Genomic DNA, 23,776 nt, shown 5'->3' with positions numbered 1-23,776 from the left:
ATGGTATGATACTGTGCTGAATTGTCTTTTTTCTTTATTAGGTATATTAATGTCATCTCTAAAAGATGTTAGTATATCAATACCTAAAAGTAAATTAAATCAGAGCCCTTTGCTAATGTACATAACAGCTTAATTTAATTAACTTTATTTACTATTTTCTGGTTTGGTATTGTTAAAGAGCTAATGTCATTGTTTGTGGTTTATTTCAGCTTTGTCCAAAGTTTTTGCATACCAACTCTACCAGTCACACCTGGCCTTTCAGTGCAATTGCAGAACTTATAGGTATGTACATCAATAGTTTGTCTGGGTACTTGACAATTATTTTTTTATAATGTAGTGTTTCAGATTTGATTGTCCAAAGTTGTGGTAGTATTCCAAATCCCATTTTGCAATTAAAAATCCTACAGGCCCATAGCAGGTAAGATGATGTTGCAGTCATGTATATTAGCAATGTGCTACTGTCTGCATAGTGAATAATAAGCAACTTCCTGAGAGATGGTCAGAAGAGGTGCTTGCATGTCTGAGAGGAAATACATATTGCAACAGGGACTGAAAGTAGAAACTTGTCTTGTTTCGTTTTCTATTCTCCCACTTGAGCTGCTCATCTCCACCTAATTTTCTGATAATATATTAGTCATCTGTAATTGCACGGAATTTGTGTGTTTTCAGGCAAGGCTTGCCAGGTTTTGATGGAATTTTTTTGATCACACTATTGATTTAATGTTGTCATCTGTAAAGGAGATTTAGGATTAGGCGATTTAGTTTTTAGTATAACATTACGTTATTAAAAACTATGTCTTCTTGCCTCTGTCCAACAGTTGACTAATATTCAGTGGCTTAGCTGGGAAATCTATACCAGTGCCAGCACAAAAGTTCTGCAACTATATTGTGTACCTAACTGAAAAATGGCTGAAATATTAGAGCTCCCCTAGTTTAGCATGTGACTCTACAGGGCCCTAGGCCTGTGGCTAATGAGCTACGTTTAACTGCTGTATTTATCAAATAAACATATGTGCAAAGTAGCACCATAATAAATTTACAGATAGCTATTCCAAGTAGGTGTTTAGCAGTGTTGCAAGATTAACATTCGGCAGATTGGTTGTAAATGTATTCCTGCTAGACAAGGCTTGTTGTGTGCCACATAGAGATTTAAGGAACTTTGGAGGAGTTACCATATGACAACTCCACTAGGATTGAACTTTAAAATATGCTAAGACTTGTTAAATGTTCGTTTTTTAGTATTCCACCCTTGTTTGCTTTCTTTCTCTTCAGATAATGCTTATGATCCAGATGTGAGTGCTAAACAGATATGGATAGACAAAACGGTGATAAATGACAATATCTGCTTGACATTCACTGATAATGGAAATGGTATGAACTCAGAGAAGCTCCACAAAATGCTAAGGTGGATAACCTCTTTTGCATTTTCTTTTTCTTTTATTAATTTTTCTTATATAGTCTAGTTTTGTTAATAATTTTAGCAATTCTGAAAGTGAGTGATTATCCAAGTGAGACTCTGGAATAGACAGATGCTAGCAAAACTTACGCAACTTTGTCGTATTTTATTTCAGAATTTCATTCTATCCTTTTTGTCAGAATTCCCATTTAACTTTCCACACTCTCCATACTGCCTTTTAGTGGCACTAAGGAGAATTTAATTGTATTTTTTTTATTCAAGATTACTTTAGGTTAAGCTAGCAAGCAGGAGACAGGTCAAACCCTTGGAGTATTGTAAATAGAAGATGCTGTGGAATACTGAAGGGAATGGTAATTATGTTGACATGGATTGTCTTTTTATCTTTTAAGTATTTTAGAGGGTTTGAACTAATCTTTCTACAGCTTTTGTTTCCACTGTTAGCAAAAAGTTTGGTGTTCTATTGCTGTTTTAATAGGAAAGATTCTTCTGCCTACAGATAAATCTCTGGGTTTAAAATAGAGCAAGCTTGAGTTCAAAGTGTTGTGTGGGTTTTTTTCTGTCAAATACCATTAATTAATTGTTTGCTTGCTAAGTCCAGTGTTCCATAGACAGTTACTTGGTTTACTTTGCACGCAATGTGTACTCACTAATGGCAAATTTGTGCATCACTTTTTCAAGCAAGTGAAGGTAAAAAAAAAACCTTAGCGGCTTCTCTCGGTATTTATTGTGAACCCACAGGGTGTTAGATTTCTATAAGAATGCTTATTGCATAATTTCAGAGAATATTTCATTTCCATACTTAAAGATGACAGTAAATTTCCCTGAATTCTTGCAGCAATGCTGAAGGGTAACTTTCAGCATTTTCTTAACTGTACATAGTTTAATTGTACCATAGCCCCACATCTCTAAAATCAAGATATTAACTTATGTTTTAAGTCTAATTTTGTAAGCCTTACATGCATCTTGTAGGCTTTCAAGTTTTATAGAAGCTCCTACAATCTCTTGACGTTTCCATACATTTCAGCTTTGGCTTCAGTGAGAAATCCATGATGAATGGCCGTGTTCCGGTGGGACTGTATGGAAACGGGTTTAAGTCGGGATCCATGCGCCTGGGAAAAGATGCAATAGTCTTCACCAAGAATGGGGATACCATGAGCGTTGGCCTCCTGTCTCAAACTTTCCTTGAAGTCACAAAAGCAGAACATGTCATGGTTCCTATAGTGACATTTAACAACCAACATATCCTTTCAACAACTTTTGAATGAAAAGTTGTGGGCGCGTGCACAATTTAGATTATGTTCTCAGTAAAGGAAATCTACTTTTTTAGCCACCTTAATGGAATTGTGAGATGCAAGGAAGCCTATGATTTGTTAAGGTCTCTAAATTTGTAAGAGCTCTGAGGTGCAGAATGAAAACATATGAAGTGAGTAGAAGATACTTTTAAAGAAATGTCTTCATATTCTGAAAGCTTGCTTCAAGGTACTATCCTTAACACAGTGCTTACGACAGATAAGTGACCCAGCAGAATCCAAAAACAGCCTGAAGGCCATCTTAACACATTCTCTATTTTCTACTGAGGAGAAATTACTGGCAGAGCTAGATGCTATAATGGGGAAAAAAGGAACGAGAATTATTATTTGGAATCTTAGAAGGTAAGATGAAATCCAGTCCCTTACACTTCTTATTTAGGTTATCTTTCAGTGTATGAATACATACAAGGGTTTTGTTTATAGAGTAATTCCAACAGACTGTGGGGAGTTAGCTGTAACAGGGAAACTAGACTCAGACTCACATGACTAAAGGGTTGTAATATTGTATGAGAACTCTTGCTAGTATCTCTGATAACAAAGCAGAAGGAGGAGGAATGTAAAGAGTTTCATATTTTCCTTTCCTAAGCTACTATTGCTTTTGCCAGAAGGAAAATTGAAATAGATGAATTGTCTATTATTTCAAACCTATGAAATTATGAATGCGAAAAATTCAAACAAGTATTTGTAGGTACAGGCAAGTATTACTGGCTTTTTAAGTTTGGAGTCAGCAGTATCCTTGTAGAGGGTTCTAGACTTTTCTAAACTTTTAAAATGTATAGATAGTAATAAGTGTAAATAAACACAGTTGTGTGTATTTATCTTGTTTATCTGCTTGCTTCTGTGAGATTCTTGATGGCAGTATAGATTTCCAGACTTCAAGCTTTGTTTTGTTCTGTATTTTAACAGCTGTTTCTGTAGCAGTGGCAGAGGGGTGTTAGAACATCCCATCTTCTTTCCCTTTCCTTCACATCGTTGCTGCTTCCTTAATATTGGGGAACCTTCCTGGTTGTCTATCCAAAGGAATTTTATCATGCTTTTAACTGTGACGGCTCTAACTGCTTGGGAGGATGTTACTTTGTGCTGTGTTCTTAAGTGCTCTGCTTTAGGTGGTTTTACATAGCTGAAATAACAAGGTATTCAGAGGAAGGAGTTTTGAACTGTTTCAATCCTTTGGACTTAGAAAGTGGCATGTTTTTCAGTTTCTCTCTTGTTGCCCATCAGAAAAACAGGCAGGGAGGGGGGGGGTGTGTGGGAAGACACAAAACCACACCTGGATGAGTATTTACCCTTTGCACTTCACCAGGTAGACATTTATTTATTTAGGTGTATGAATCACATTTTTAGCAATGTGTATTCATTGCTTGAACAAAAGGAAATACAGTGAACTCAGCTGACTGGGCAGTGTAACTTTCATGTTCTGAATTTTGGAGCGTATTCATGGCAAGTTGTGGGAAATAACACTTTAGGAGAGAGATCTTTTTGGTTTTAGTATGATGTAATTGAATCTACTTTTTTTAGAAGCAAAAGCTGTTTCAGAATTAAAATACTTAATTTCTGGAATATTTCTGCCCACTATGATATATCTCAGTGCCGTGCAGAGGTACTACCATTATCCTGCACAGCTAAGTATAGTGTATACATCTGGGGAGTGGTACAAGAGGAAATTGTGGTAGTTATTGAGCTGGAAACCTGTGATGGGTATAATTTTTGCAGCATTAAAAATCTTAGGAAGGCAATTTTTAATGTTTCAAAATTTTTTTGGTAAGGAGTGTGTGTGTCTTGGTCCACCCAGAATTTAAAGCTGATATTAACTGCTTATAGTTTTGACGTTTGACCTATTTAGAATTAAGTTAGAATTCATTAATGTCTTGCTTGCTGTCACTTCCCTTGTATTTCTTGGATATCAGAAAGTAGGTGGTGAGCTTTGTTTATGTGAATTTTAGCAGATCTGTGAGAAAAGCAGCCATGGCTCCAAGTAATTCCACTTCTTTTGCGTCACTGCGATACACACTGTGGCCACCAAAATATCTTTTGTTGCGTTTGGGTTTTTTTCCCCACCCCTCATAATTAGTATATGTTTTTAATCTTAATTTCTTAGAGATAAAAATGAAAAAACAGAGTTTGACTTTGACAAGGATAAATACGACATCAGAATTCCAGAAGACTTGGATGAAACAGGCAAAAGAGGATATAAAAAGCAAGAGAGATTGGACCAAATTGTTCCAGAAAGTGACTACTCACTGCGAGTATGTATAGCATAGTTTAAAAATTGTTTATTTTGTGAAGCTGGAAGGTGTGTGTCTTTGTTTTAATATAATGATCTATGCTACAGAAGTGTTGACTTGGGCGAGACAGACTGGACAGGCAAATGTTGAAGTAGTTTTGCAAATAACTTTTGCTGTTAAATGTAGGCATCATTATTGACTAAAAAGCAAGAAGGAAATGCAGTCAGGTGCTTCAGAAATTAAATAGGTGTGTCAGCACAGTAAACATTTCATTGTAGCAAAGGTATACATGTATGTAATACTGACATTATGTACCTGTGTATCTTTTAAAACGTGGTCATTTCTAGGCTTCAAAAAGAAGTAGGGGAATTAGGAAGCAGGTCTTCTGTTGGAATGTATGCATACAGACAAGGACAAGGCTTTTCTGTAGGTTAATTGATAGAATCACTGTCTCCACTATTGACTGATAAGCTTTGAAGGCTTCTTTTTGTAAGAAAGTGCATCTAGAATTACTAGGTGTTCTCACAGATTATGTTCAGCAGCATTCTTCCAGTTGAACTAAAATGTTCAAGTCCTGAAGTGCTATATTCACTTCAGTTATTAGAAATAAAATGTAAAAATAATAAATTAAATGCAAATTGAAATTCGTAGGTCTACATGTTTATAAGAAAATTGCATAGGTATTATCATATGATAATGTGCAGTCATTTGGAACAAAGTTAACACACTTGATTAGAAGTTTGTAGTAGAATTTTTAAGCTCTGCATAAGTGATGAGAAGAGAGGGTTGTGGGTGTGAGAGCTCTTTTACTAGTAAATCTGCATCTTCAGACACCTGATTAACTTGCCATATTCATAAAAGGTCTTCAGTTGCTATTAATTTAATTTGTGATACGTGTATGGTTATTACACACACTTGCTATTCCTCTCCTTCTGGATTCATGTTAGAAAAAAAACACATTTCATAAAATGTAATTAAAACTGGAGTTTCTCTTCCTAAGCATGCATATTGTAAAATACTGGTATTTTGAGGTTTGGGGGTTTTTTAATAACAGGAATTACTGTATGTTTTGTAGGCTTATTGCAGTATTTTGTATCTGAAGCCAACAATGCAGATCATTCTGCGAGGACAAAAAGTGAAAACACAGCTGGTTTCCAAAAGCCTTGCCTTCATTGAACGTGATATATATAGGCCAAAATTTTTGAATGTATCCTTTGCTAAGATTTACACCATAACACGTGGAATTTAATTATGTGATTTTATAGTGGGTTTTTTTTTTTTTTAGTGAGCTGTCTGAATTCTGCGGCGCATATTATGTTTTTTCATTACTTTCATTTTTTATAAAGATATACTGAAGGAATTATCTCAATATTAAAACAGAAGGTTCCAAGACCTAGTTTAGAATAAACACTCAGGGTAACTATGTTTTTGTGTTACATGAGATTAACTAGATTTTTCCTTAATATCTGGTAAAAGGCTAAAACAGTAAGAATTACTTTTGGATTTAACTGCAGAAACAAAGATCATTATGGGATAATGATGTACCATAAAAACAGACTCATCAAAGCTTACGAAAGAGTTGGATGTCAGTTAAAGGTAAGAAATTAAAGGTCAAAAATATTTTAACATCATTAGAAAAAATTTTCAATCAAGCACAGGTTTTAAAAAAGAATACAGATGGAAAATTGGATATCAATATCCATTGGATATCAATGGATATCAAACCACCTGTTTTAGTTTGTGCAGCAGTTAAAAATTGTATTAATTTATGTGCAATTGTTTTAATGTTTGTCTTTAAAATTTAATTGGATACACAAAATAGACATCTGAGTATATCTTTTAGAAGGAAAGAGTGGGGTGGAACAGTCAAGTTTTTATTTAGGGGGCTTACGTGGAGAGTTTCCTTTTGGATAAGAGTCTTAACAGTATTAGCATAGAGGACATGTTGGTTTTCCTGATAGTTCTTAATTTCTTACAGGCAAACAACATGGGTGTTGGTGTTGTTGGGATTATTGAATGCAACTTCCTAAAACCAACTCATAATAAACAAGATTTTGACTACACAAATGAATACAGGTAAATGTATGTTTTATTATGGAGACTATTTAATGGACAGCGTAGTTCACTGTGGAATACTTACAGGCTTCTTCTTTTCTAAGTAGTAGGAATAAAAGTGTGTTCCATCATTAAACAGCATGACTGTTCTGTACAATAGGGGTGAAATGTTTACATCTACACTCATCATCCTGCATGCACTGTACAGTCAGAGATCTAGAGTATCGTATACCTCATTTTAAGGCAAGTGCCCTAGAAGTGGTGGTTGCAGTTCTGCCTCTCACTGATTGCAAAACAGGCACATAATAATTCACTGAGATGTGGATGTTTCTATGGCACAGGATCAAAATTGTGATATGCGAATCCCATACTACCAACTTTTCCATAGCAATGTGTTTGGCCTTTTTTTGGAAAAGCTTTGGATGTTTTTGAGCTCTTTTCAGTTTCTTTCCTAGGAGTGGATTTGAATGTTCTCATCCTCTGCTACCTGAAAAAGCATTTAAAATACCTGACCATCCTGAGTGCAGCAAAGATTTGGGATATTGCTTTGTTTCAGTTTTTATTTCCTGCATAGGATTGCCACTTTTTCACGTATCTGCATCCATGCCACCAGTCAATATCTAGTGTGATATTTCTTACAGTTAAACTGTGAACCAGATTGGGAATTTAGTCTGACTTAAAATGATGACATGATGATTGGTTTAAGTCAGGTGGATTTCCAGGTCTGTTTATAGTGCTCTGTTGCAAATCAGTTATGCTGGCATTCTGAAAGGAGGCACATGGGGAAGAAAAGGCTGGAAGAGATGAGTTACCTAAGCAGTTTCAGGCTGAGGTGTAAAAGCTGTCAGGGGAAAATTTCCTGAATACCAACCTTGAGAATTGTTCCCCTCTGTTACTTTATTTCCTTTAAAGATGACAAGGCTGTTTACTGTTTCCTGCACTACTGGGAGTTTTCTGCAGCTGTGTCCTGAGGCTCCCTCCTTTCCCAGCCACGGGAGCCCAGCCTGGGGACCCCGAGTTTCTGCCACTCCTGTTTGCAAGTTCAACGAGTAGCAAAGCTGAGCACACACTCACTGAGGACACTGATGTGGCTGGTTACACAGACTGCCACTGATGAGGTGCATCTACATATGAGACATAAAACAAACAGCCAAGTGCCTTTGTCAAGGTCCATAACTGTTATTATTTTATATTTTGTTTGTGAGGAAATACTAGGTGCTGCATATATACATCCTACAAATTGCAAAACCAGCCAGCTTTATGGTTTGAACGAATTACAGTGATTTATTTCAGGGAAAATGACACCACGTTGAAAGGAGTCTTAGGAAGGAGTTAATAGTGGGAGAAAAAATGCAGGGAAAATAGGTTTTTAAACAAACAAATCACCCCGGGGAAAGGGCTATTAAGGAGAGGAGAGGGAGAGGAAACAGTTTGTTGCTTTTTCACCCTTCAAAGAAAATCGCTGCCACTGGTGTCGCTGTTCCTTCTCACTGATGCTCACTTGTCTTTTTGCTGCTGATTTGTTTCTGCCTTCCTTCTGACTTTCCACTTTTTCCTCTGAATTTTTATAGTAAAAAGTTCCTTCTTATCAATTATTGCCAGAGGTTTTGAATTGATAGCTGTGAGTATTCCCTTTGTATTCAGGTTTTCCCAGAGTTCTTTAGTTCTTGTATTTGGTACCAATTTGCATTACCTGTCTGGTAGCTTTGTCAGGAGCCATTCTGATTAGTGGTTTTCCTTTTTAGTCCTGACAAAGGAGGGGGGGTCTGTTAATGAGATTTGCCTTGATACCTTTTAAGGATTGTAAACAGGGGAAAGGCTGTCACTGTGGAGGGAGGGGTTGCTGATAGAAATAAGTGTAATACATTGTAAACAGAGCAAACTGTGCCAGCACAGCCTCATGCTAGCTTGGATGTAATTTTGATTCAAGAGACAAATTTTTTTATTTTCAAGGTATCCACGTTTCTTCTTCCTTGGCTTGTAGACATAGAGTGGGGGCAGGCACATGCCACTAGACTCACAAACACGTGCGCGTTTGTGGGTTCCTGGAGTAACAGCACAGCCCCTCTGTCTTCCTGGTACCCCTGCCTGGATCTCTGACTCTTCTACCTCCTTCACAGATCCCCAGTGTGTCTGTCTAGTGCAGTTTGATGTTCACTCGTTTAAAGTTCACTGATGTTTGGTGTGTGTACTCACACACTCATCCCACTGAGACACCATACTTGCAAGTCCCATTGGGTATCCCAGCCTGCCCCCTTGCCTGGCTGATACTCCTGCCTGAATCCAGGGATTCCTGCTCCTCACTGCAGCAGGACTGGGAAAGATGCAGCCCCATTTCCACTTCCAGCCAGTATCAGGCACACAGGCTGCAACCCACAGTCCAGCTGCCATCACTAAGCTCTTCACTCATGCTTCACCCAGGGAGCTGTTTTTTAAGGGATGCACCGTTTGTGCCTCACTGAGTGGCAGCAGAGGGACCCCCACTGGCTCCAGTACCTGACACCACACCACCAGTGTGACTCCAGGAGCTGGCACCGAATACACATGCACATACACACACACAAAGCTCTCAGTAGTACCTGACCGTCAGTTGACAGCTTGTGCAATTCAGGTACAAAAGAGATAGAGAATGAGATTATGCAGAGGGATTGTTGAGAAAACATTAAATAAAAAGGTACAAGAAGATAGGACAGCCTGTGATGATCAGGCCCAGGGCTCATCCTGACAAGTGTACTGACCAGCCCTGTTTTACATGTGACCAGCTCCTTGTATACCCTTTTATGTCTGCACTTTTTATTCCTCTCCGCTCCCCTTTGATCATGCATTGCCTCGTGCCTCATCAGTTGGTGTACTTCCACTGATCCCCTCCAGACATTTTGGACCTTCAGGTTTGCATCTTTATTAATTGCAAAATTCCAGTTTGCCTGCTATTTGCTGATAGCCAGTTAATTAGTATGACTGACCAGGTTTATTTGTGGTGGTTGTCTCTACTAATGCTAATTGGTCTGGTGTTATGACTCTCTGTGTTTATATTCTTCCCTTTCTTTATCCTCCTGACTGGAAAAATAAACATTCTTGCACTACATATCCTTACCAGTTAGTGTGATTGACCAGGTTTGTTCTTATCACCATCTCCCTTGTCAGTCAGGTTTATCTCTATATGTTCTTGTTTACAGCTTCTTTGACCAGATACCCTTAAAGAAGCAGGCACTTTCCTTCTATATGCCCTAGCACTTGCTTTCAACATGGACTTATTATATTATATTTTATTTGTGAGGAAATATTAGCCACTGCATACATACATCCTACAAACTGCAGATTTGCTATAGTATTGACTTGCAAACCTTTGGCAGAAAGGTTTCTGTCTTTCTCAAGGTGCGTGTTTTGTCCTTCAGCCATTTGCGGTTCCCTGAACTGTCCATGGTGCCTTTCCTAACTTGCTGATTTATACAGCTCTGCATTTAAAGATAACCCAGAAACCACTGCAGAGTGCTGTAATAAACAGATCTGCTAATTGTAGCAATTTAGGGGCTATAGCAAGATAAATCTAGTTGTTCTTGCTGTTGAACCAGCAGCCCTCTGGTGGAAGAGCAGCAAGCCTGATAGCTGCTATAGCCACTTTTAATCTGCCTGTGCCTTTGAATGGTACCTACTGTTTGTGCTGCTCTTTGCTGTGATATTGCCAACTTTAAGCATGTTTTTACCACCATTGTGCTAGCAGAGCCATTAGTGAGACCACATGGTAAAGCAGTTGAGGGAATCAGTCAAACTGGAAAATAGCTCTTGTGTTAAGTTTTTTAAGTACAGAAGTTCCTTGAACCATTTTCTGTGTGGTAGCACTAACAATTTCTTTGATGGAGGGGTAGGAATTAAGACGGCTGTAAGATAGCAATTTGTGTTGACCAAGGTTTACACTATGTTCCCACAGGCTGGCACAGTGAGTACTGAATGCTTTTTACTTGTTTCTTTTTAAAACCACTTATAATGTGGGCATAGAGATGCTACACCTGGGAGATCTTTTATAAAGGTTGTCACGGCCCACAAGGTGGGTGCGGCACTGTCACGTCTCACAAAGTGAGCACAGCTCCCCAGATGTGGGGGCCAAACAAAACATCATGTCCCACAGAGTGGACACAGGTAGGGTTCCCCAGAGTGGGGCTCGACCCAGGGAGATTTGGACTTGGACCCCCTTGCTTTCTAAACTCCCTCAGAGAGGAGCCTAGGTGCTCCTCTCCTTGTCCTCCTCTAATTAATCTCTTTTAACAACCCATTTGGCGAGATTAAGTTCAGTAATTCTCTGCCTGTCAGGGTGGCCATCAAACAGAGCTCCCCTTGCAAGGACAGCGTTCAGCTTATTGGGATGGCCACTAAAGGAGGGCCTGCCCTTGTGAGAATAGGGCCCTGTTTATCTGGGTGGTTACCCAAATGAGAATCTCCTTGAGAGAACAGAGTCCAGATGGCTATTGAATGAGGCCTCCACCCGAGCACAGTGTCCACTTTATCAGGGCAGCTCTTTTGAGACAAATATTCTTTCTGGGATTCTACAAAGCTTCTTCAGCAGAGTGCCACAGGTTTTAGAAAGGTAACTTTCCAGCCCAAAATAGAAACATAAAACGCTGTACTTTCATGATCATTGTAAACTGATCTGCCCTTCTTCCCTCTCTCTAGAAGAGAGATGTGATCCCAACTGTGCATTGCTGCTTATGTCTACCCTTGTGCTGCTTCCTGTTTTTTGTCACCAAAATTCATGGCTTGGATTCAGAGGTGATCTAGATCAAAACTATCTAGGTCAGACTAGTTCACTGCACAATCATGTGTGTTAGTTCAAGGGATGGGGTGGTATACGTGTTGGAATAAGCCAGACAGGGAGGGACTGACTTTCAGGCTCTGGTTACCCAGCCACTTTACTCTGATGTAAATTTATCATGCAGTCTTAACCTCTACCTCACCTGTGGGGCTTGTTGTTGTTCCTCTGGATCAATCCCTCCTGTGTCTGCCAGCTCCAGTAGTCACTGAGCTGCGCGATGAGCCCTAATCAGGAAACTAATCCCACTAAATAATAATGTAGGGAAGGACTAGCCTGCTCCCTTTAGCAGCATGTAGACTTAATACTGCATTAAAGTGATCATACATTTTCAATCTTTGTGTAGTATTGTTGAACTTAGAGTAACCGTGAACGTGCAGTTAATGTATGTTCAGAAACATTAGACAAAAAACCGCAGCTAACAACTGGATTGACAGATGTTAAACAGCACTTGTTTGTTCCAAGGCTGAGGTTGAACTGGTGAGGTAGCTTCAGGTTGTGCAGTGTACATTCACAGTGCTTCTGAATTTAGCAGCTTTGATTTAATGTTTTTCTGTGCTCCAGCTCATATTTCCAGTAAATTCTTTGACAGACACGACTTCACGCTATTCTTAATTTCTAGGGCTTTAAAAGCAAAAAGCACATTGTTGTGCAAATAGAATTATTTGAATTGTTCATATGTTTATTCTTTCACTTTGTACTTTGTAAAGGTTCTTTCTGTGCTGGGATTTGATATATCAAGGTGGTCTTTAAAATTTTTTTTTTTTTTTTAGACTTACAATAGCAGCGTTAGGAGAAAAGCTTAATGATTACTGGAATGAAATGAAAACAAAGAAAAACGAAGAGCATCCTTTAGCTTTGCCAGTTGAGGAGATACAGTGAGTATCACTTGCAAATAGAAGAATTTTGCATAATGTTACTATTACTGTTTCACACTCAGTCATGAAAATTAACTTGTTGGATGAAAGCTCTGATATTTTTTCCCATTACAGAAAACAACCTGATCAGACATGGGTGCAATGTGATGGGTGTCTGAAATGGCGGAAGCTGCCAGATGGAATCGAGCACTTGCCGGATAAGTGGTACTGCTCACTGAACCCTGACCCCCAGTTCCGGTAAAATTAAAAATTTGATGAACATTTAAATACTGCTTTTAGTTCTTTTTTCATCACCTGTTATAAGCATGGATGTCACCTTGTTGTTTTTCTTTCCCTCCTGAACTCAGGAATTGTAATGTGCCAGAAGAACCAGAAGATGATGATTTAATACATCCTACATATGAAAAAACTTACAAGAAGAAGTGAGTACTAGAGGCTTTCTCACAAGTACTTCAACACTAGAGAGGAATGTGAAGACTAAATGCCTTTCTCTCTAACCTGCACTATAATTGCAAGTTCTTCTGGGAATATATCCAGCCAGAAAATTGTGCCCTGAAATCAAGACTTGATAATAGCAGTGAAGAGATTAATAGAACGGTTCTTTTCTCAGTTATTAGCATGTTGGCATTACATTAACATTTCTCTTTGACTTAATACCAGTTTGCCTTCCTAAATCAAAATTAGAAAGTTACAAATGACAGAAGCACCTTTTGTTAATATACTAAGGACAGCAATGCAACAATTGATACTGAAGTACAGCCCTCAAAGAGGGGCATTGTTTCATAATAGTAGGTGGTATAAGCATAGTTTGGGATGTTAAAAGAAACAAGCTACGAGGGCTGTTAGGAGAGCTGAATTATTTCAAGGTCCATGTTGAAGCAGCTGAATACCTCAATACCTTTCTTTCAGAATAAGAGGATTCTTAGTGAAGATGTATGGAAAAAGAATGTCTGGATTAATTTTAAGTAATGCTTGCTAGCATTCTAGAAGTGGGAGTTCAGGGTTTTTTTTCAATTTTTAAAAATAAATCTTAATTTGAGAGAGAACCTCTGAAATTTAAGTACTAAATTCTAAGTCCATGTAACAAGTGTTTATTCATTAAACCAGAATATGTTCACTAGGGCTTTATTGTGTCTAGCTGAAATAAGGAGTATCGTGTTTGGTTTTTGATTTTGAGGTTGATTTGGTTTTATAATGAATTAACATTTTGAATCTAACATCTTAATTTTTATTTTTCCTTGCTGCTGTGCAGAGACAGGGAAAAACTGAAGAAGCGACTGGAGTACAGCCATCAGGTAAGTCTTGAAGTTGATAGAAAGTGACTCTGGTAGCTGAGTTTTTCCTGATGGCAACAATACAGTTTGATTGAACAGGCCTGACTTTGAGATAGTTTGCTGTAGCAAGTGACCAGCTGATTGGTTCAATATCCTGTTTTGCTTTAGTGACTGTACAGGTTATGCTAATAGTAAACTAAAAATCCCATCTCCATTGTCTGATGATAGAAAATGCACCATCCTTTTCTCTGTAGTAGTTAATAATAAAGAGCCTGAGAGGGACAAAACCCTCTCACAAAAAAGTACCATAAAAGATGTAAGCCCCTCACACCTGTTTTAATGGCATAACATCTAATTAAAGCAAATACTTTTGTTGTAGAGAGCTGTGATGAGGATATGAAAGCAAATATGTCCTTAAAGCTGGGGGATGTTGGGAATGGACAGACTAGTTGTAGCTGTACTTTTGCAATGAGGCATTTGAAGTCAGATTAAATGCGCATGAAAATCAGCCTGGTTGAGTGATCAGAATGTATACATTGTAACTCAGCATCAAATCCCCTAATTTGATTACCTTAAGTTGCTTTCAAAGTAAAGTGCAAACCTAACATCGCTCAATTTCTGGAGATGTGCTGTTTTACCTGGTATATATTTCATTGTGTTTATTTTTCCATCATTGCATTTACACAAGTACAAAAGTTAACTTCTAAAGGTAAGGTATTGTTCATTTTAAACAAACATGGGCATCTTTAACAGATGTCCCATACTTTGTGTACAGTCAGACTGCAGACAGAGAGCTTGGGAAAATCTCTTGCCTGGGCTTCTACACAGTCCTCTGAGAAATGTGGCAGAACTCTTTAATCATGATACAGAACTTGCTGCTTTTTAGTATGTTGTATGTCTTAAATTGACATGAAGGGGAAGTACTTTATGAGCATCAGTGAAGTGGTGGAGGGGTTGTGTGATTATGAAGTTTAGAAAACTGTGTTCTGCAGTGTGGAGTATAGGTAGCCTTTCTTACTGCAAAATATTCAGCCCAGGTTTAAGGACGTCTTTGGAGTATACATATGAAATGTAGGTCAGAATTTTAATTACTGGCAGATAGTTAGGAGAACTGCTTAAACCTGTTCTGAAGAATCCACTAATGTCTGTTACTTTTCATTCTTTACTAATATTACCTCATAGATCAATAATGAAATGTTTCTAAAAACAACTGTTTCCTCAAGTAAAGACTTCAAAACATTCTCACCTGTGGTTGGAAAGGAAGCTGTTCCGAGATCAGTTTTACCAGAAACATCAAATGCTTCTGTCAAGAGACCTCTGCTTATAATAAATAGATCAGTTTCTTCACCTCATTCTGATTCTGATAACAGGTTAGTGAACCTGTACAAAGTAGATACCTGTTTACTTCTAAAATTATTAACTTGTTAATGAAAATGATGGTGTTGGGTGTTGTCCCTGCTTCAAGCGATATCTGCCAAAATCCGTATGTCTCTCTGGGGAGTACAGGATGCAGCAGGTTGATCAAAGGTGCCTAGAAAGCCTGTGAAGTGTGAAAGTGAATGCAGCAAAAATTGCCTAGTCATTTGCCTTTTCAGGAAAAGAGTTATGTTAACCACACTCTGCAGTATGTTTTCCTTTGCCTGTATTGGCTAAGCAAGAGATACTGGGGGCATTTCTGCAAATACTGAGTCTGTTTCAAAACACTGTGAAGGTTATGATTTAGTGTGTGGATGTCAGCTACTTGTTTTTCACAGGAAAGGCATTTTTTGCTACACATCTTAAAATACAATGCAGGGAGACTTCCCTTTCTAGTTACTGAGTAGTTTTTAATAAAAGCTTACAGGTTTACTAAACATAGTTTGAAAATCTCTTTGCAGAATTTGGGCAATACAATAATCAGTTTAATATTTTGCTTCTCAGTCTTAAACGGAAGACACCTGGTTGCATGACACCTGTGTCTTCAAAGGCACCTCGGTTAAATGACAAAACATTCAACAACCATGATGATGATGATGTCATTATTTTAGAGGAGAGCAGTACTCCAAAGCCTTCAGCAGATGCTGATCTTCCTGTGGTAAAAACTGAGTGTATTAATTTGGATCAAGAAGAGAAGCAGCCAGAAAACTGTAATGTCGAAGAACCTTGCAGTGCAAGTACTTCAGAACCAAAAAGCGAACAGTTGACCTCAGCAACACAGACAGAGCTCCCAAATGTAGTTGTTAAAAAGGAAGAGGCGGAAGATGAAACCCATATTCCAGTTCCCAGGGCAGAGATGGAAACAGAACAGCACAGGGTTAATGGTGTTTCTGGGACATCTGTAAATCTTGAAAATGAACTGAAAATTCAGCTGCAGTTATTAAACAAAGAAAAAGAAATGTACCAAGCCAAATGTGAAGTATTAACCAAACAAGTAGAAACACTGGAACAGAAAATTTTGGAAATGAATAATAAGTATGTAAAGAAAGAGATGTGCCATCAGTCTACTGAGACAGTTTCTTCATTTCAAGAAGAAAACAGTCATGAAAGAAGTTTGGCAGAAGTGACTGTTCTCTATGAGCAGGCCTTAGAAGAAATAGCAAAACTAAAGGAACAGTGCAGTACTCTGCAAAACTTAAAAACTGAATGCAGCAAGTGTGCTGATGGTGAAAATAAGAGCGAGGTGGATGAAATCGCTGTGCAACTGGATGATGTTTTCAGGCAACTGGACAAGTGCACTATTGAGAGAGACAGATACAAAAGTGAGGTATGTTTGTTGAAACAGTGATATCTTTCAAGTTAACAGTTAAATTATTTTTATTTTGAAGTGTTTTGTTGCAGTACACAGTGTGTTGTATAGTTCAGTCGTAACTCATCAAGCCACCTAAAAGGGGGAAAAAATACTAAATTCACCTCGAAGCTTCTGTTTTTTGTTCCATATATAGAATTAAGCAAACTTGAGAGACACTGCAAGGCTTAGAGTGGCTCTTACTGCAAGATGAAAGACCGAGCAGGCTCAGAGGGAGCACACATTGGTTAAGGGAGCACACACAGTGGTTAAGATGACAGCTATTTTAAAGCAATTTGTCTAGCTTGTGATATCTTAAAATCTCACTGAAAAGTTAATTAAAACAAAATTAAACTATTTAACAAAATTAAACTATTGAAATTTGTATTTATTTTTATCCACTAGAGTTTAATTTGATATATGAAATTATTTTTACTTGCCAGATTGAACTACTAGAAGTGGAAAAAAATCAGATTGCCTGTCAGTGTGAAGAATTGAAAGCAGAAATCACACAGTTAAAAGCTTCAATTCCTCAAGCAGTAGCGCAAGCAAATGATTCTACCACCAGTAATGTAGAAGACTCAGTAAATTTTTCTGATGGAGAAAGGTATCAATTTTGTTCTTTCTAGACTGCATTTCAAGCATGATTTTGTCTGGGTGACTGTCTGAAATGTCTTAATGAAAGCTATGTCTGATAATCCTGTAATAAAATGTGAGATTTGGAATTCTTTTGTACTGCCTCTTGTGACTCCTAATTCAGTAACATTTTTTTAATCCAGTGTTTTATTTAATTTTTGTTAAAATTTAGGTATTTGTGTGAGCAGGGTTGGCCACTGTACAATAGAATGCCATACTGACAGTTCTTAAAATACCAAAAATGTTATGTAATTTCTAGACATGACTTGCAGAACAAGGAGAGAGAAAGGAGGCATGAAAGAGGGTCATCTCAAAGCTTATGCTGTGTAGGTGAACTTCACTTTTATATTCTGTTTTTCTTTCTTGGATCAATTGTACTCTAAGGAAGAGAGTTTACTTTCAGTTTTGAAACTTTCCTTTCCTGTAAGGGTTTGCAGCTGCAGACCAATCCTATGTGGAAGTTAGTTTGTGTCCAGAGTGTATCTTTGAGCTAAATGAGGGATTAAATTTACAAAGAGAGAGTTTGTTAGCAGAAACAGCAAACACTGAGAAGTACATATACCAGATGGAAGCAGGGATGAGCAGGAATACAGGCATGCTGCCTGGGCATGTAGAATAGAAACAAAAGCCAGAGCTCAGCTGGAGTTGAAACAGGCAATGCCTGTGTAGGGCATCCATAAGGACTTCTGTAAGCACAGTACCAATAACAGGAGACAAAAAATGAGATCCTGTGGTTCAGTGGGGCAGGTGCTTAGTAGTAAAGGACATGAGGTGTCTAAGGCACAAATTATTGTGGTACCTAGTACCTTCTTTACCTTGTTTTTTACTGCATGGGTCTGTGAGCCAGGTGGTAATCTTATGAAGAATTACCTGTAATAAACAATGACTGAATAAGGGACTATTTAAGCAAATTGGAAATACGCAAGTCCATGAGACCAGAGGGAGCTTCTCAGTTGGTGGACAGTAGGCCTTGCGATAATTCCTCCAAAAGATGTGGCAGTCAATATCCATAATGCCTGGAAAAAGGTAGTTATCCTTCCTGTATTTAGGACAGGCTGCTGCTCAGTGTAGCCTCAGTTCCTGGGAACACCATGGAGCAAATCTACCTGGAAGTCTCCTGTAGCCCCACGATAATCCAGGTGACTAGGAACAACCAGCATGGATTTACTGAGGGTGAATCATGCCTTTGCAGCCTCATTGCTTTTTACAGTGAAATGCCCAGCTCTGTAGACCTTCATTTTAATAAAGCTTTCAACATGGGCTGCTGTAATATCATGATCATGAAGTTTGTGAGGTATTGTTTGGGTAGGTATAATAGGAGGTGGGTCATAAAATTGACCAGACTGCTGAGTTCATGGATCAGTATCAAGCCCAGGAACACTTAAAAGCCTTTATTAATGGCCCAGGTGATGAAGCGAAATTAAATCTGTAACATTCACAGTGTCATCAAATTGGAACTGTTGATACTCTGGTGGGTAAGGCTGGTGTGGAGTGACCTTAACAAATTATATGGGTTGAAAGAAACTTCCTGGAAAGTCAATGATGGCAGCTGCAGCGTTTGGCACTTGTGTTGGTAATACCCCATGCAGCTGAACCAAGTTGGAGACAACTGGGAAGAAGATAGTCTGCAAGCTGGCATGCTAAAAGTTGAGTGTGAGCCAGCAGTGCACTCTTATGGTGGGAGAGCCCAGTGCCTTACTAGATTGTATTTGACTAGAGTTCAGCCAGCAGTTTGAGGGAAGTGATTCTTCCTTTTATTGGCCATTGTGAGGCTGAAAACAGAATATTGTGTCCAGTTTTGGGCTCCCTGGTATGCAACTGACACTAATGTATTGTTGCAAATCTACTTAAGAGCTACCAAGATGGGTAGGGGCCTGGAGCATCTGATATAGAGCTGGAAGCTGCAGGAAATAGCCTTATGAAGAGTGAGCTACCTTGAAATACCTTTAATTTCTTCTGATGCCTAATGAAAGGGTGTACAAAAGATGAAGCCAGCATCTTTTCATGAGCACCATGATAGGACAATGGGCACAAGCTGCAGCAAGGGAAGTTCTGGTTAAATATGAGAGGCCAGAGTTGTTCACAGCGAGGGTAGCCTAACCCTGAAAAAGAGATGTGGGCAGATTGTGGAATCTCCAAATTTGGAGATTTTCAAAACACAAATATACCTTGAGCAACTTGAGTTAGCCCTGCTTTGAATGTGTGTTGCAGGGCTGGGAGGGAGGAGAGAATGGACTGGTTGATTTCTAGATAACCCTTTCAATCTAACTTTTTCTGTGGTTCAGTCTCCCCTTTGTCTTCCAGCATTTCATTTTTGTTTTACAGCATCTGACTTGTGCTCCCTAAAAGCATTGGCAAATATGTGCAGGACTTGTGAGTAACTTCTACCACAAGTCCTATTGGGATATGATGGCACTGTGAAGACTGGCTACTGGAGATGATAAAGGAACTGATGGCAGAAGGAAATGCTCAAGGGAAGGGATGGGTGATTTGGAAGCAATTTGATCAGGAAGAGGACAGAGCAGGGCGATCCAAGAAAGAAAGCAAAAAGAGAAACATAGCATATTCCCTGTGTTATATGTAACTTTTAACCTTATTTACTCTTAATATTTTAAAGCCTGTAGACAAGCTACTTTTTCTTGCCTTCTCTTATTCTCTCTTTGTTTTCTCTGCTTTTGTTCCCATAAGTGGTAGATGTTTGTGCTTTTAAATGTATAAAAATACTGGGGTTCAATACTGTTTGAGAAATAAAAAGGTGTGGGACAACGGATTGTGCTGGTGATTATTTGCTAACTTAAAAGCATTCAGAAGCATTTCTGATCTGCTTTGGGAAAGAAAAAATTCAGTTTAATCCTCAGTAATTTGTTTGAAACTAAGAGAATCTTAACCTTCAAACTTTAAACTCAAGAGACTCAGCTTTGAACAGCTGGTAGACTCTGAAATTATCTTGAAGCTGTTTTAACTGCATCAGTTTATTGCTGGTCTATTTAAGTCCTTTATGGAGCCTTTCCAGTATAAAGTTATTCCAGCTTTGTTAAATAAAGTGCTGTGTATTTGAATGTAAAACTCCATCTACATTTAATTGTATCTAATTATTTCTTTACAGCCTGAAGCTCCGTTCTCTTCGAGTGAATGTTGGACAACTTCTAGCTACAATCATGCCTGATCTGGACTTGCAGCAAGTAAATTATGATATTGATGTAGTAGATGAAATTTTAGGACAAGTTGTAGAACAAATGCACGAAATCAGTAGTACTTAGTATTAAGATTTTAGCAGACTCTTACATGATCTTCCATTATAACATTTCTGTAGATTCAAAATTGTATATACTACTTCTTCACTTTATATATTTGACATAGTTTGATCAGTAAGTGTATATATATATACTCTGCATTTAAATGTTCCCAACAGATGCAGTGGGTGTTACCTTTACTTCCTCTTAAAGGAACACTGTCAATGTTGACTTAATTAAGGATTGTACTTAATTAAGGATTTTGCTTTTAAAATGTATTTGTAATTAAATTTGCAAATATTTTTATTAGTAGGAATCTTAATACTTTTTGTACAAAAGGTTTTTTTTTCTTGTTAAATTCTGATCTTATAAGCGTTAATACTTGCAATTATTTCATCTTCTAAAATCTTAAGTGGTGGAATATATTAAAAATGAAAAAAAAAAAAGAACAAAAAGAACCTTCTTACCTTCTTTGATTACCTTCCCAGAGCAAACCTTAGTAGCATTGGTGTATACTGCAGTATTGCTTCATTGCTAAAGCAGTGTTGTATGTTGCATTACTGGGATAGAAGTGTAACTTGGGACATATGGGTAGTATTTGTGGTTTAATACCAAAAGAAGAAAAATTCTTCAAGGGTTTTATCCTGAAAACCGATTATCTTTGACTGCCTTTTGGATTTTCTTGTGTCACTAAAGAACATCTGTACATAGTTTTGCAGCATAAACACGCCCATAGGATACAGCTAGGATATTTCAGCCCTTTCCATGATGGAAACTACAAGCCTGTTTGTGTCCTGCCCTTTCTACTTGATTGTTGTTTTCTTGTACATCTGAGAACCTGTCTGTATTTGAGCACAGTCAGCAGGATCTTCAGTTCTACTCTATAGTTCTATTTGAACACAGCAGTTTTGGTTGGCGGGTCCAGGTATGTACCAGTACATGGCTTCAGTGGTCAGATTTTACACAAAGTTCTTGCCTGCTTTTTTGCAAGTCAAAAGCAGCTGGTGGAATGAGAAACACCTTGGTGGACCATTGGAGAGAACAAGCTGGGGTGGGAGCCCTGAGCCACCTCTGCTCTCCATCTAGTGCTGCCACTTGAGACCTGGAGACCTTATTTCAGGGAAGCCCAGTGCTGTACAGGATTGACAGAGGTTCTGTGCTGTATGCAAATGTTTGTATATATTATCTTAAAACCCAAATTGCTTCAGTATTAAACATGTAGTCTGCCTTGGGGTCTTTCTGGCTGAGATATGAGGGTGCCGAGCTTTGTCTCTAAAACTTCCCTTTCTATCAGAAGGTACCATGATGACTTTGAATGCATCAGTCTGCTAAATCCTTGATTAATTAGTTGAATGGAAATAGTTTTAAAAGAGGCTGTGTTTCCTTATCTGTGGTGTTAACAGAGTGAACTAAAGCTGAAAATGTTCAACTCGTTTATGCTATCTTAAAGTTTAGACATCATTTATAATAGGTAAGATACGTGAGTCCCCCTTTCCCTCTCCTCTTTTTTTCTCCCCCTACCCCCAAACATTTTACAGTGACTCTTAAGCCACTACTTCTATGCTCTAATCCTCATGCAAATGATTCCTGGAAGAAATGGTACTCAGAGAAATCGCTGTTAAGGTGGTGACAGTATTTTCACTCAATTGCATGTTTTTTCTTTTGAAGCTGTTAGTAATGGGAAGAAAGGTGGCAAAGATAGCAAATCCACCTTTTACTTTATGGTGGTATTTGTCATCCAAAAAAAACGGTTCTTGCTTTTTAAAAAGTTTAAAAAAAATTGGAAAAAAAAAAATCATGAAATAGTGTTTGATATGTTCATTTCTGGGAAGCATATTTTTTTTAATAAAGCCAACATTTTTGGCTTTTGCACTGCTACTGTCTTGATTTAATTGAATTATATTCCTTTTAGTTGTAGTTCAGTCAGTTTCTTCTGTGGGCAGTATTTCTATTTCAAGATGCTGTCTACTCTAATATGCCAATAAGGGTAATGCAATACTCTTGTACTTTATAATGGATAAATTGAATGCTTTTTTGAAGAGGTGGCTGTAATATAACTGTTCGTATGACTTTTAAAAAGTTTGTATTTTCCAGTTATTGGTGTGTAGTTTTCCATTTCTTAATCATTATTTATTATGTTTCATCAGACCATAGTTGGGTTTCTTACAGACAACTGGTAAAATACAGCATATGTCTATATAAAAAATTGCAAATTTACAATGTACATTTACACTTTGGAGAACAGTGGACTAATGGAAATGCTTTTTATTTACTTGTTAAAATTATTTTTTGTAAAAAATAAAAGTAAAAAAAACCAATATATAAATCTGCATTTGCAGGATCAAAACTGATATATGATCAAACGCAATGTTTTTGTTTATAAATAAATACTATGCAGAATGGTTAATTTTTCTGGCTTCTTTACTTATTTGGTCTTAAGAGCAAGCTGATTCCGTTTGTTTTTGAGCAGACAATTTTTGCTCACCAACCATGCCTTCAGCCCAGGTGGGAATCTTAACTGAGCCCCAGTGCAGCTGCCTGGCTAGGGTTCTTCAGATGGTTGGTTTCATGTGGGGAACTCTGTTACCCAACTGTTACCCAAGACTGTTTCTGTGTTAGAATTTGGGACAAAGCTCTGCTTCAAAGCCTCGTTAAGAGACTTGATGTCGTGGTGCTACAAAGGCAGAAGCAACAGGAATGCAAAGGTAAATTCTTGGATCAGGGCAGGTCTGCTTAGCTCTCCTTGATAAATTTACCTTTGACTAGGTAAATTTACCTTTGGCCAGCATGAAAGACTCAAAAGTTCTTTCTGATATTTTTATGGCTGAGGCAGACCATTTTTCCCTGGCCAGTTCTTGATCATCAGAGCTTTTAGAAACAAGTAAGAGACAACAGCATGCAAGGTATTGCTGTGGAAAGGATTGGACTGACATGCAATATGGACATGTTCTGGATAGGGATAAAGCAGTTGTGTCATAATCCTGGGCATATGCATTGCCATGGATGCTGCTGTGCCAGTAGGATTTCAAATCTAGCACATGGACTTGGCACAGCCCTGGCTTTCTAAGCATGGTCATATTTGTGCGGATATCCCTCTCTGAAGTCCTTTTTAAAAATTAAGGGAAAAAAAAGAACTATCATGGAATCATTTGGGTTGGAAATGACCTTGAAGTTCAAGTT

The 23,776-nt window shown here is 38.0% G+C and overlaps 1 protein-coding gene across 2 annotated transcripts in view; it reads left to right on the top strand.

Annotated features, from left to right (window-relative positions):
* MORC3 (MORC family CW-type zinc finger 3) overlaps positions 1-23,003 on the top strand; it is a 28,142-nt gene extending 5,139 nt beyond the window's left edge. The window contains exons 2-17 of one of the 2 annotated variants that reach the window (XM_071753405.1): positions 210-282; positions 1,273-1,405; positions 2,442-2,656; positions 2,922-3,069; positions 4,826-4,973; positions 6,028-6,159; positions 6,429-6,548; positions 6,931-7,028; positions 12,585-12,689; positions 12,804-12,926; positions 13,037-13,111; positions 13,942-13,984; positions 15,146-15,333; positions 15,884-16,706; positions 17,171-17,334; positions 20,470-23,003. In XM_071753405.1, the coding sequence (XP_071609506.1) occupies positions 210-282; positions 1,273-1,405; positions 2,442-2,656; positions 2,922-3,069; positions 4,826-4,973; positions 6,028-6,159; positions 6,429-6,548; positions 6,931-7,028; positions 12,585-12,689; positions 12,804-12,926; positions 13,037-13,111; positions 13,942-13,984; positions 15,146-15,333; positions 15,884-16,706; positions 17,171-17,334; positions 20,470-20,623 (2,742 nt within the window). In that variant the 3' untranslated portion in view covers positions 20,624-23,003. Of the gene's footprint in view, positions 1-209; positions 283-1,272; positions 1,406-2,441; positions 2,657-2,921; positions 3,070-4,825; positions 4,974-6,027; positions 6,160-6,428; positions 6,549-6,930; positions 7,029-12,584; positions 12,690-12,803; positions 12,927-13,036; positions 13,112-13,941; positions 13,985-15,145; positions 15,334-15,883; positions 16,707-17,170; positions 17,335-19,688; positions 19,823-20,469 lie in introns of those variants that run through there. The other variant, XM_071753415.1, reaches the window with a different exon arrangement.
* The last annotated feature ends 773 nt before the right edge of the window (positions 23,004-23,776 follow it).

This window comes from Heliangelus exortis, chromosome 1, assembly GCF_036169615.1.
Source record: "Heliangelus exortis chromosome 1, bHelExo1.hap1, whole genome shotgun sequence".
NCBI classification, from domain to species: Eukaryota; Metazoa; Chordata; class Aves; order Apodiformes; family Trochilidae; genus Heliangelus; species Heliangelus exortis.
This window is presented reverse-complemented; position numbering and strand designations above follow the sequence as displayed.